At 33.9% G+C, this 14,928-nt stretch overlaps 1 protein-coding gene across 4 annotated transcripts in view; it reads right to left on the reverse strand.

Annotated features, from left to right (window-relative positions):
• NEK1 (NIMA related kinase 1) overlaps positions 1 to 14,928 on the reverse strand; it is a 95,640-nt gene that overhangs the window by 39,518 nt on the left and 41,194 nt on the right. For all 4 annotated transcript variants that reach the window (XR_013998555.1, XM_081133928.1, XM_081133927.1 and 1 more), the window contains one exon: positions 8,559 to 8,661. Coding sequence is in view for 3 of the 4 variants with exons in the window: in XM_081133928.1 (XP_080990054.1) it covers positions 8,559 to 8,661 (103 nt within the window). In the remaining variant the exon portion in view is untranslated. The remainder of the gene's footprint in view (positions 1 to 8,558; positions 8,662 to 14,928) is intronic.

A 14,928-nucleotide genomic window follows, 5' to 3' on the forward strand; every position in this document is an offset into this window, starting at 1 on the left:
ATGGTTCTCTTCTACAATTAGTTATAAGAGTAAAACATAAAAACAAGAAATGAAGGTTATAGCATCTTTCATCAATATATTTTTTTACATTTTTAACAACTCTGAAATGAGTGTATCTTATTATTAATTCAATGGCATCTCATAATCTGTTATAATCTTATGAACTATTTTGACCAGGCAGGAGTTATAACACAGATATTACTGCCTGAATAATTTACGAATTTTGTTAGTTTTTTCTTTCTTGGTATCATACTGGAAAACCACAAAGTTTCAATTTTTAAAAATCACTTATGGGTTTCTTCACGAGGAAATATGAGCCCTAGCAGTTGTTGAAAACCTTCCACTGATTCTTGCTAATAGGAGCCAAAGTGCTAGCATTAAAACTTGCAAACTGGTGCTGATTCCTTGAGAAAAAAATCCCAGAAACAAAATAGGAATACTTTCGAAAGAAATGTTGAAATCTCAGTGCACTTGGTGGCATTAAAGATAGTATTACTCGAGAAAATATGAACATCAATGACCCTAATTTAAAAAAGAAATGATTGAACAGTCAAATTATGAATGTAAAGTAGATTTAGAAATGAATACCTTTATCAATTTATTTCATTCATATTTTCCTTTTTGTGGATACACAAGAATGATATAATAAAAAATAAATCTAAAAGAATTATTTCAACAAATATAAAATAAAAAACTTAAGTGATAAAAAGCACTGTATCAAGTTAAACTGGCAACATCTTTCCTCTTTTAGTCACATGTAAAACAACAATATGTCTTACAGTAAGACCTTGAATTTGATAAAAATACATATAGTATTCATTATACAATCCTACCAGAAAAATTATAATCCTCCCTAAATTAATTACTTTCAGAATACAGACTTGCAAATATAACCAAAATTCTAATAAATATAAGACAAAGTATTTTTACATTGCATTTTTCAAGGTAAATACCTAATTAAATCTTTTTTTCACTCCTTACTATAAAATATGAATCTCTATTTTAGCTGGATTTACTTTAAATGGTCTTTTTCCAATATCAACAATGCTGAGCTAAGGAGGGTCTCTTAATACAGGGTTGAGTGAATTAGGTATATCACTCTGAGTAACTGTTCCCACAGATTTCTGAGTATGTTTTCAAAGTAGACTCTGAGGTACTCCATGAGTTGTCTACCATACTCCTCTCACCCGCCCCTCCCTAAGCCTAACTAATTAATTAGTGCAGGTAAACTCTTGGAAGGGGTCATGCCGTACTGTTTTATCCTCAGCACCCAATAATGGCTTGCATAATACAGATGTGTTATTTATTTATTTATTTATTTATTTATTTATTTATTGTTAATCCTCACCCAAGGATATTTTCTCCATTGATTTTTTTAGAGGGAGTAGAAGAAGGTGGGGGGAAGAGAGAGAGAAAGAGAGAGAGAGAGGGAGAGACATCGATGTGAGAGAGACACATCAATTGGTTGCCTCCCTCACATACCCCATCAGGGGCGGGGCTTGAACCTTCAACCGAGGTATGTGCCCTTGACCAGGAATCGAACCCGCGACCCTTTGGTGCAGGCCGACACTCTAACCACTGAGCCACACTGGCCAGGGTTAGATGTGTAATACATTCTTGTTGCATAGACGCAACTGTTTACATGCTGGGTATATTAATAGTAATTATTCTATTGCAATTCTAAAGTTAATCATCATCTCATCTGCAGCAGAAAACTAATTCATTGGTACTAAAAACATGTTTCCTTCCCCCCTTGAATCTCTCCCATATCGTCTGCAGCAGTGTCCAAGCCAACAAGGCAACCGAAAGGTACCATGATCTCTCCAAGAAGATAAGGAAGAGAGGATTCAGGTAACACTAGAAATGGCACTTTCAGGGAACTGCAAATAGTCTGGTATTGCTAAAGTTTATTAGATAAAGGAGGTAACAGAGAGAGGAAAACCAAGAGAAGTGAGAAAGCCAAAGGATCTGTGCTAAACTGAAGAGGTTTTAACTTACCCTCCAAGCAACAAAGAGCCACTAAATAACTTTAAGCAGATGAGAATGTGTTCAACTTTGCTTTAGAAAGATCAATTTGGCAGCTCAAGTAAATCAAGATTAGAAGAGATGAAAAAACTAGCAAGAGATAATGATCTCAACTACGGCAGAAACAAAAGTAGAAAGGAGGAGATGGATATAAGATATTCAGAAAGTAGCAAACAGGGATTGGGCCACTGACTGGATATGAGTTGGGTGGGACAGTGACAGAGAGAAGATACTAAAAGATGTCTTGAATTCTCAGTAACTCAAACCAGAAACCTCAGAGTCAAGCTATCTTTGATGGTGATTCTCTATAGTGATACTGGTAACACAGGAAGAAAGGCAGTGGGTTTGAAGATGACAGGAATTTAGTTTTGGAAATAATAAGAATGAGGTACCAGGTCAGATGGTTCAGTAAGATGAAATAAGCACACGCCACCCTTCCTTCCCATTGAATGCAACTACAAAATCTAAAGAATATTTGGGACTCTATAAAGAAAAAGCAGCAGGAAAATTAGAGAACACCAGAACTCATACTAGCACATAGTGAGTGTACCACTTTTTTAAAACCACAGTATCTTCTGGCCTAAACCTGATTTGGCAGAAATCCTGAAACTGAGCACTCTGGTAATGACAAGAGATAAGAGAAACCTTCTAGTTCTGGCTTAAGGAGTAGGAAGGGACTCTCGGGGAGAAGACTCTCCCTGAGAAGATAGAAAAGCTTTTTTTTTTCTTTCTTTCTTTCATTTATTCCTGTCTCTGGTGTCCCAGCCCCCAGGTAAGCTTACTGCTGTGGTGAGAGCTGAGATAGCAACAGGAGCTTCCAGAAACTAAAACTCAGGGAATACAAGATTTATCTCCTGGGACACTGAAGCTCCAAGAAGGCAGAATCAAAACCTGTGCTCCCTCTTCCTTTTTTCTCTCCTCCCCTCCCTCTTTTCCTCCCTCCACTTGGCGCCAGAAGTTGTGAAATCCTACATATATGAGGCTTATACCTAAAAGACTGAAAAGTGAAGTCCTAGAGGATAGGAAAGCATCAAGTCTATGGCATCAGAAAAAAATACCCCGTAAGTTGTTTATAAAGTCCTGGACTCACCAATTACCTGTGTATGTGTGGATACAATCCTGTTCTGCACACCAAAGATTTTGAGCATGGAGCAAAGAAATAGACTTCTACCCAGATCCCATTCAGACCACACTGGGCAGTGCACACATGGAAAAGATCTGAACGACATTGTAAGGCTTTGAGAAAGGAAGTGTAAGCAGAACTACAGCACACAGAAGAAAGGTTAGGAACTTGCGGCTGAGACTGACAAGTCAATTGCCTGCTAAAACAAATGTAATCAACAATCTCCATAAAATTTAAACAAAACCCAGAGTTTAATAGTGTAATATTCCAAATGTCCAGGACACAATCCAAAATTAATCAGCATATGAAGAACCACAAAAATCTCAACCTCCTTGGGAATATACAATAACCATTATGATTAGATGACACAGATGGTGAATTATCTAAAAGAAACTATTATAAAAGTGCTTGAACAGCAATCATGAACAGTGGTGAAAAAAGGTTAAACTAGAAAGTATTAGCAAATAAAGAGAAGATATAAAAAGAAAAGAGATAGAAACACAAAATAAAAAATCAATTGCCAAAATAAAACACTCACTGAACAGACTAAATAAAGCATAATGAGGATAAAAGGGGAAAGAGTAATAAAACAGAATAACAGAAATGATCTACTGGATAACAGAGAGTAAAGAAATTTAAAAAAAAAAAAAGAGCTTTACAAACTTGTGGAACAAGAACAAAAGGTCCACCATTCATGTAATCAGAGAACCAGAGAAGAGAAAGAGCACAGTGCTGAAAAAATAGCTGAAGAAAAATGGCTTAAGGCAAAGACCTACAAGTTCAAGAAACGTAACAAACCACCAATGGAAAAAACCTAAAGAAATTCAAGCCCAGACACAACTTAAGCACACTGCTGAAAACTAAAGACAAAAAAAAAAAAATCTTGAAGCATCTAGAGAAAAATAAGACATTACCTATAAGAGAAAAATAATGTGAATAGTAGTCTCATAAAAAACTATGGAGGACAGAAAGCGGTAAAGCAACATTTTTTTTAAAGATAAAAAAAACCACGAACTATCAACATAAAATACTACATCCAGCAAAAATATTGTTTAGAAATAAAGATGAAATAAAACTAAGATTTATAGCCAGTAGACCTGTTCTAAAATAAAAGGATTTCTTCAGAGGGAAGAAAGTGATATAAGAAGAAAACAGAAAATTAGGAATAAAGGAATACCAAGAGAAATAGTAAATATTACAAAGTATTCCTGTCCCCTTGAGTTCTTAAATATGTTTGAAGTTATAAGCAAAAATTATAACACTGCCTGATGGGGATTTAAACTGTATGTAAATGTAATATATAAGACAACTATAGCATAAAGGATATAAAGGAAAGAGAGTAAAGAGACCTATACAGTGGAAAGATTTCTACATTCTAATTGAAGTAAATTACTGTTTATTGTGAAAAGTAAAGTGTTTTTAATCCTGTTATCAACCACTAAAAAGACATATAAAAGAATGGTATAGCCAAAATCACAACAGATTAAAGCAACTTAAATAACAAAAAGTATTCAAAATGTCTAAAGTCAGCAAGAAATTAGAAAGTGAAACAAAAACTGAGGGAACAGAAAACAAACAATAAAATGTTATACCTAAATCTAAACAAATCATTAATTATATTTAACGTCATTAAATGTAGTAACATGATATAACTACATTAAACACACCAGTTAAAAGGCAGGAATTGCCCTGGTTGATGTGGCTCAGTTTGTTGAGAGTCGTCCCATGCACCAAAAAGTTGCCAGTTTGATTACCAGTTGGGGCACATGCCCAGGTTATGGGCTCAATCCCCAGTACGGAGTGTGCAGGAGGCAGCCAATCGATGTTTTTCTCTCACATTGATGTTTCTCTCTCTCTCTCTCTCTGTGTCTCTCTCTTCCTCTCTAAAATCAATAAAAACATAAAAAATTTTTAAAAGGCAGGAATTATTAGAAAGGAATAAAAAATCCACACAAACCTACATAGATTAACTACAAAAATTTACCTCAATCAATCATTATACGTAGATTAAAAGTAAAAAAGTTAGAGCTACACCTGACACACAGTAAGCACGCAAAAAATGATAATATATTAACAACTGTCAGTGTTATAACCATCAAATTGGATGAAATAGGAAAGATTATTTTTGAACAGAGGAAGTTGTAGTCTTTTCTGAGACTGGAGAAAACAAAGAAAGATTGTGTACCATAATGGATAAATTTATAAGTATGGAGGCAGAATATCTGAAGAAATGTGAGACTCTTAAGCTCAGTTTCCTCTGTAATGATTATCTTCATAAAGAGGGGTGAAGACAAAATCATTGAGGAAAATTTCCACTGTGGGCAATGGAAGAGGCTGTTGACCATGAGGTTATAAAAGGACTGTTGAGTAGGACTGACAGCTTGGCAGAAATCAGAAATCATAAAGTGATCTGACATTAATCGTCAGAGGTTTAATTTTCTCCAACAATATTTAGAAGCTTGAGTGTAAAAATAGTCAATAGCTAAGTCAGAAATAATGAGAGATATACCAACTCAGTAATAAGGGCTCCCCGGGGAGGACAGGCTAGTCAATTATACTTATTCATATAAGTGAGTGAATTTAATCTTCATTACTCCAACAAATTTAAAGGCATCTCTTTTGGAAACCACACAGATGTCCAACTGAGGTATAAATAAAAAAAATTGTGGCATAGCCATACAATAAAACATGACTCAAGAATTAAAAAAGAACAGACTACTGCCACATAAAATTCCAGAAAAGACAAAACTATAGTACAGGAAACAGATCAGTGTTTGCCTATGGCTGGTGACAGACTGATTGTAAAGGGGAACAAGGAAATCCTCCCCCCAATTTAATTACGATATAATTGACATATAACATTGCATTAGTTTAATGTGTACATCGTGATTTGGGGTATATCTACATATTGAGAAATTATTACCACAGTAAGTTTAGTTAATATCCATCATCTCATATAGTAACAATTTTTTTTTCTTGTGGTGAGATGAGGAAACTTTTAAGAGATAATGGAATAGTGCTATACAATGATTGTGGCAGTGGTTAAATGACTATATATTTTCTAGGCTGCAGCACAGATCCCCAATCAGAGCTTAGCAGTTTCCCTGAGTTAAGGAAACAGCAATCAGAACTTGAGAAGTTGAAGATCACTAAAATTTGCAGGATGGAGTAGCAAAGAACAGAGCTGCACAGAGACTACTGGAGATTTGTAGGCAGTTCCCTCTGAGTTCCTTCCTGAGTGACAATTAGAATAATGTCAACAATATCCCAGGCTCACTTAGGGCTGGGAATATTTCATTCTTCCAACACCAGAATGGAAAGACCTCCAAATCATAGGGCACTGAATACTCAAGAGTACTGCCTCAGCAATGGGCCAAATTAACTCTAGACTAAGGCTGTTCTGGACCTGCCTGGCAAAGCTTAGAAGGAAGCCTTGTAAGGCTCAAACAATTTCCATGTACCTTAACTGCATCCCAGGATAAAAGCCCAATATATTTTTAAGAAAAGATAAAATACACAATGCTTGGTATCCAATCACAGATTACCAGGTATAGACTCAGAAATGATAAAGAAAACAGGATTAGGGCACAATATCATTAAAACAGCTATCATAATTATATTCCATATGTTCAAGAAGGTAGAGAAAAGCATAAGTATTATAAAGAGAGATATGAAAAGTATAAAAATTAACTAAATACACTTTAGGAGATAAAATATTCAATATCTGAAATAAAATATATACACTATCTGGATGGGATTCACAGCAGATTACACAAAGTGGAAGAAAAATTAATGCACTACAAGACATAGTAATAGAAGCTATTCAAAATGAAACAGAAAAAAGAGTAAAAACAATTGAATAGAACATAGTCAGCTGTTGAGAGTATCACATAGTCTAATATATGGGTACTGAGCATCCCAGAAGGAAAAAGAGAGAGAACAGAAAGCATTTTTTTGAAGAAATAATAACTCAAATTTTCCTGAATATGATAAAAATTATAAACCCATAGATCCAAGAAGCTCAATGAACCCCAACAAAATAACCATGAAGAGTACACCAAGATACAGAATAATCAAGTCCCTTCCAGTGATAAAGAGAGAATGTTAAAAGCCATCAGAGAAAAACACATTACATCTAGAGAAAAAGATAAGAATGACAGCAGACTTCTTGTCGGAAACAGACATGCCAGACGAGAAGTAGAGAGACATCTTTAAAGTACTGAAAGAAAAAAAACTTTCAACCTGTAATACTATATCCAACAAAAATCTTTTTCAAAAAAGGCAGCAAAATACTTTTTTTGAGACACACAAATGCTGAGCAACTTCACCAGCAGACCACTACAACAAATTATCATTTAATAATAAAGACAAAATAAGGACATTTCCCAACAAATCTTGGAAAGTTTCTCTCTAAAAGGATTACCAGAAGATATTCTCCAGCATGAAGAAAAGTAAATTGAGGGGAGACTAGCAGGATGTAAGGAACAATGCTGAGGAAAAAGTATCTGTAAATCTTGATAATTCTAGTAATTGTTTTAAAATATTTTAAATTAAAATCTGTAACTAAAATCTCAGATGCTATTAACATGAGAGGTACGGGGCAAGGAAAAATGCTGGAGGATTTCTTCTACTATCTATAGGAAGCATACAAATACAGATTAATTCCAGATATTAGAGAAATATAAACTACTGTTTGTTAAAAAGGAAACTGTTAAAAAATATAGCTCTCTTTCTATGACAGATTTCAAAGAAAAAATCTCCTAAATTAGAATAATTGCATAAACTCACAAAGATACCACTTAGGAATTTACAGTAAATATGTTTAATCGAAATATGTTACCATATAATTGACCTATTTCCTATGTGAGCATGATGCTTCATGGGTGTGGGCTGAAACAATCATCAGTGTGCACCTCTATCAGCCAAAACTTTTAATATATTTTTGTTTCTAATTTGCTTTTGAGTAAATGTGTAATTACACATATTTATCCAAATGTTTACTTCCCATTTTTCTTTACATTCTCTGCTACTTAAAAGTATTTAAAACCAGAAGGATATAGGGAAATAAAATGAGCAATAATGTAAGAACTAATTTATTCAATATAAATATCTGGGCTGCTATACCTACTTCAGCTTTTTTTTTTTTTACTTCAACTGTTTTTACAGGAATGATACAGCCATGAATTTACTCCCAGTTAATCAAACCAACATCAGAATTTTACCCTTGGTATAAAAGATATATCAGAAGAGGGGTTAAACAAGTTAAGATATATCACAACTTTACACTCGGCAAATGTTTAGAGGAAACATTTGTAAAAGATTACAGTTCTTTTCATTTATACCTACCTTATTCCAGACCTTCACTTTGAATACTAATATGTTCAAAAATCTCAAAGGAAAAAAATCATACCATATGTCCTTCAGCTCGAGCTTTATTCTGCCTTGCTTCCCATTTTCGCTGTAGGAACTCTTCTACTTGTTTAGCTCTTTCCACAGCTAGCTGTCCCCTTTGCCTGATTAACGTGGACAAACAGCAAAGTTAGAATTCTGAACATTAAATATTCCATAAAGTTAAAAACTGTTCTAAATATTCTTTGTTGCAGAATATGAAGAAAGGCCGATATGAAAATAAAACCTTCCTCTGTAATGAAGAAATACCTACGTATATATTAGTAACTACTATCTAAATCAAATTCTTTAATGTTGTAAATAGAAGTAAAAACTATACTACTATTCCAAATCTTTACAAGGTTACTCTTACATTTATTTAATCTATTCTATTTATAAACACATAAAATTATTTTAGACTGTACTTACTTATAGAAAAATCTCAATAGCTTCCAAGTAGTTAAGCTTATTTCAGAACTCTGTATAAAATATATCTAAGATCTTTCTTTAATCAGTATTGAAGTAAAATTAAAGCAGTATAGTAGCAATTTCAAAAATGAATAAAAAGTTTGTGTGAAATTTCAAAAATATAGTAAAAGCAATGCCTGAATTCCCTGAATATCTGCACTATGAAATAGTAAAATAGTTATGAAAAAAATTAATAACACAGTTACTTGCTTTAATCTTTTCCAATTATATTTCTGTATCTTTCTCTGACAATTACTAAAGGATGTAAACATGATGAGTTTAGACTACAAATAAAAATATCGATAACAAACATTTATTGAACATCTACTATATATTGTGCCTATTACCATGCTAAGTATAGGAGACACAAAAGTAAATACAACCCAGCCCCAGTAATCATAGAACTCCTAGCATAGTATCAACTCCAGTTAATTTTGGTGGTGAGGGACAAAGATGAAGAAGTTACTGCCTGGGCTCCTACTAGGATTTTGACTACTAAAGCACACAAACTTCCTACAGCATTTTTTTAGAACCATAACTAAGTTATACTCTGAAAAGCACATGCAATAATAATGCCTTTATTGTCTTCCAGTAGGTTTAAACACTTCTGATTTTTATGCCCCCCCAAAACATTTCTTTTACATGTTTTGTTAACTACTAACTGAAACATAAAAATATTTTAGAAGTGAAATTAAGCTGTTAAACTTAAAATCTGTTCCACCACAAAGCTATGAATGAGCATGCTCTAAGGTTCATTTACCTTACATGGTGCTTAAAGGAGATCCTTGTGAAATTTCCACCCCTGGAATTTTCCAGGGTTAGATAATCTCTAAAGCTGGTTAAGAGCCTTTTATTATGACTCTCAGATGTGTCTAGGTAGTTAAATTTTAATCTAGTTCCACATTACCAAATTCAGAAACACACTCCACCCAAGTCATGGTAGCTTAAGTAGATTAATAATAATGAAGGAAAATTTTGTTTATGCCTCTATAGTGCACATGTGCTATCCTCTACCGGTCATATTATGCACTGTATAGCTGTGAGATTAATAAGGTACATCTGGTCTGGATGCAACATATGTCCTTCATATATCCAGGAAAGGCTGTATCCTCACCCTCTATAGCCCCATTTATATAAAGCTGGGCCTGAAAAGGGCAGACAAAATTTCAGAGGGTATGACATGCAGACATGTCTACTGAAACTATAGGTCTACTGTTAAGGCTCTTTTTGGGAGTCCTGGAAGCTTATACCACCATCTGTAACTAGATAAAATTTCTGATCTCTCTGTTGTGTGTCTTGCCTGAATCTACTTCCTTCTTTAACCTTTACAGAAGTAAAATGGGTTTGATTTTCCATCCTAAGATACTATGTCTAATGTCTATCAGTCTGAACCTCCAACTGACACAGAATTATTCTGCACAGAATTATTTTGCTAAAAACCTGGTCACATGCACTATAGCTTTGATTAATAGATTTTTTTACATTATTTATATTTATATAATACTGCCTGCTCTATTTATTTATGTGATTTGTAAGTTTTGCTTCACTGACTAGTCTTTTCCTAAACTGGCTTAAATAAGCAGGTTTATATAACTGTCTATTCTCAATCACAAACTTAAAACTTATAATATTCTTTGCTTAACACTATTTCTTTTTCCCTCTCATTTATTAAACACTTACTGAGTATCAACTATTTGTTAATTATGCTTGCCTTTAAAACTATAAAGACATGTAAAACAGAGTCCAGGGATGCAAGGTTGTTCAACATGCTAAAATCAATCAGAGTAATATACACCTTATTAATAAAGAAAATATTCATTTAATTTATTCTATGACTCCTGATAATGTTTAAAAACCTATAAACTGTCTTTATTTCTGTCATGCATTTCTGCTTACTACTTCATATAGACCAAAAAAAAAAAAAAAAGAACCCATACTCATATTCTTATTCCTCTCTAAAGTAAAACTGTGCTAAACCGTGGGTACAAACTATATATTTGTGCTAGGCTCATGGGGATAAAGAGGAAATAGTCAACTTAATTCTTAAGAGCTTTTCTTTTCATTAAACATTATTAAGAATTCATATGTGCATACTGTTTTAGACAAATTAAATATACTGTATCTTTTGCATTCCAAAATTATACCACTTTAAATCCATAAAACATTAACCTACATTAATAATAAAGGAATGAAAATATAAACCCTATATAAGCCACAAATACATAGTAAGAAATCTGGGAAGTAAAATACAGAGACACTAAATAGGCTAAAAAATTATTCTAAAATAAACGCCTTTTATCATCAGGACATGAGAGAAAAAAGGGAGTAAGTTATATACTCTCCGTTTCTTATTACAAATGCATGAATAAGGGCAAGATCTGGGTAGGGTAATTAGTATCCATGGCTCAAATCCTTTACTGATACGGAAAATTTTAAATTTTTGAAGGATGACTACAAATAAATTGTTTTATGAGGGTGAAAACAACATAAAAATAGACAGAGATCTAGGTAGCAGAAATAACGTGGGAATTGAAAAATGAGTCAATATGGTTTATAGAAGAATTGGGTAGTATAGGGTTAATGAGATGTAAAAAGGATACAGAGAGATGACTCTATGCTTCCTCCTGTTTAAGTGGCCTAATGTCTCTCTGTTTGAGTGGAACTGTTGTTAGCTTTACTCAAATTAAATGAAGCATTAAAGAGGAGAAGACTTGGAAAAGTAAAAGCACTGTAAAACACAAGTGTTAAGAGGTACTCAATACATTAGTTCTATCTTACATGGCTGAGATTCCAATATTAAAATATTAATTGAATGTAAGTTCATCAGATGTAACAAACGTACCACACTAGTGGGGATGGTGATAATGCGGAAGGTTAAATGCAGACAGGGACAATATATGGGAAACCCCTGTACCCTCTCAGTCAAGTTTGCTGTGAATCTAAAACTGTTCTTAAAAAAAGTAAAGTCTTTTAAAAAAGAAAGCTAATTGAAGAGGTATGTCTGGACATGGATATAAGCAAAGTTGAACTGGCCAAAGTTACTGATAAGGAAAGAGGAAAAATAATACAATAAATAAGAAATAAGCATATACGGGTAACCCAAAATATGAGAAAAAGAGAATCTGAAAGTCTCAGATGACTAGACGTTTTTGCTGATTCAGTTATAATCAGGAAAAAGAATTGACCAGGAATGACAATGACATACAAATTACAGTCGTCCTTTGGTTTCCATGGGAGATGGGTTCCAGACCCCTCTCCCCCCCTTCCCTACAGATACCGAAATCCCCGGATGCTGAAGTCCCTTATATCAAATGGCATGGAACAATGCACATAGTCAGCCCTCCTCACTTGTGAATTCCCAATCACAGACTGAAAATACTGTTTTTGATTGAAGGTTGGTTGAATGCACAGATGCAAAGCCTGGGGATACAGAGGGCCAACTGTAAATTTATTGAAAAAATTCCATGTTTAAGTGAACCTGCACAGTTCAAACCCATGTTGTTCAAGGATCGACTATATATGAAAGTTCGTATAGCACTTGGTATCATGTTTAATTTTTAAAGCAACCAAAATTTTAAAACTTTATAACCAACTAAGTCAATAGCTTTTCAGCCTGTTTTTCAAGAAGCAAAGAAATCTTTGATAACAGTGTTTTAGGAGTTGAACTCTCCAGCTAGATGAACTTAGTTTAAATCCCAGCTCTAACACTTACTAGCTGCCTAACCATGCACAAGTCCTAATTTCTCCACCTTGATTTTAAAAATAATATCTAATTCAAAGGGTTGCTGCTATGAGTGAATATAACTTGGTATATAATAAGTGTTCCATAAATAACATCTAGCATCAATTTTTTCCAACAGAAAAAAATGGGTACTATATGTGTGAGTATAGCTAAGTCCACCAAAGTTGACACAGATAAAATGATAAATGATCTCACAACCAAAAATGATGTAAAAACTGAAAAATTAAAATATTGAAACCATATCTGAGGCTCAAAAAAAGACTGGATGGAAGGTGTGGTATAGTAGAAGAGGTAACTGAGATTCACAGCCATTTAAGAATATTTAAAACTCAAGTATAAATACAGGGGTGGACAAAAGTAGGTTTACAGTTGTTCATATGAAAAAGACATGCAGGTTATGATTATTACATTAGCTTTATTTACTGTTTTGTGTACTCACAACTGTAAACCTACTTTTGCCCACCCCTGTATATGCAGACATTTCAAGGTTATAGGAGTTGATGCAAATGGCCCAATGCAGTCCTTTATTTACCATGTTAACTGTGAAGAATCAAGAAACATTCTGGAAGATGAACAGCGTAAAGAAGCACAACATAGTTTTTTCTATTTTTCTTTATACTAAATGTATACTTATTTTGGGAAGATTTGACTAAAATAAAACAAAATAAAGCCAAACAAATTATATACTAGAAAGATCAATAACACCAGGGGACAAAACCCACATATAAGATTTACTTTGCCATCTCATTAAAAGTATACATTTATGGCCCAGCCAGGCGTGGCTCAGCGGCTGAGCGTCGACCTAGGATCCAGGCAATCGGGGTTCGATTCCCGGTCAGGGCACATCCCGGGGTTGCGGGCTCAATCAATGACTCTCTCATCATTGATGTTTCTCTCTCTCTCTCTCCCTCTCCTTTCCTCTCTCTGAAATCAATAAAGATATATTTAAAAATAAATAAATAAATAAATAAAAGTATACATTTATCTGTGAGTCTTTATAGCCTTCCTTTCTCAAAAATGGAGAATCTACAACTAGCTTAACACTTCAGGCTACTGTATATAATTCATAATGTTAATTTATATTCACCTCAATTATTTACCTCTGCTCAAGCACCTTTTAATCATCTTTTCTAATTGGGGCGAAATCATAAAGGTTCTTATTATACTCAAAAGTATTCTCCTTAAAATGACAAGGAAAAGGTAACATACCTAAATTTTCACAAAATGATATTCTGAAAATCCAAATGTTTTATACAAGAAACTAGAATGTCTAAGAAAACATGTATGCATACTTAAGAAAAAAAGGAACTATGCAAATTAAGACTATTGACTGATATTATATAAAATTAATTCAATGGAGCCCAGCCGGCATGGCTCAGCGGTTGAGCGTTGACCTAGGATCCAGGCGATCGGGGTTCGATTCCTGGTCAGGGCACATGCCCGGGTTGCGGGCTGCAGCTGATCAATGACTCTCTCATCATTGATGTTTCTATCTCTCTCTCTCCCTCTCCCTTCCTCTCTCTGAAATCAATAAAGATATATTTAAAAATAAATAAATAAATAAAATAAAATTAATTCAATGGAAGAAAAGATCTGATCAACGGGATCACAGCCATAAATGAGAGATGAATGTAAAGAGAAAATAAGTCAAAACAAGAAAGAGAAAAGTGGAGTTCTAAGTGATGAGGGAAAGGAAGATAAAAAAAGCTTGCTTTGTAGTTCTGCATAAAGTGTTATTCCATTTAAATATATTCTGATTTATTTAAAGCAAGTAGATGAAGTTATTACAACCATATGTTAGTTCAAAGTTATCACATATTCCTTTAAATAGAACATTCAGCCTATAACGTACAAATAAGCTATGAAAATTAGGCTGAATTGACGAGCTACATGTTGTCCTAATCAAAGGCCAAATTTGCACCTGAGAAAATTACTGTGCCCAGAAGGCAAAAAACAGTCAATGAAATCAATGGAGAAAACATTCACAAAGTGTAGATACTAAGGTAGACATGACATAAGACAAAATTACACATAAGGATGAACTTATGGATCATCACAGTCCAACCTGTTTTCCTTGGCATATTTAGACATGCCTTCGATCTCTTGAAAGTTTGTCTATTAGTATCAGCATTAGAGAAATAGTGATGCACTGCAACCCCATTGGGAAATCTGGGATGTACTC

Source organism: Miniopterus schreibersii (assembly GCF_964146895.1).
Source record: "Miniopterus schreibersii genome assembly, chromosome: 4".
Classification (NCBI taxonomy): domain Eukaryota; kingdom Metazoa; phylum Chordata; class Mammalia; order Chiroptera; family Miniopteridae; genus Miniopterus; species Miniopterus schreibersii.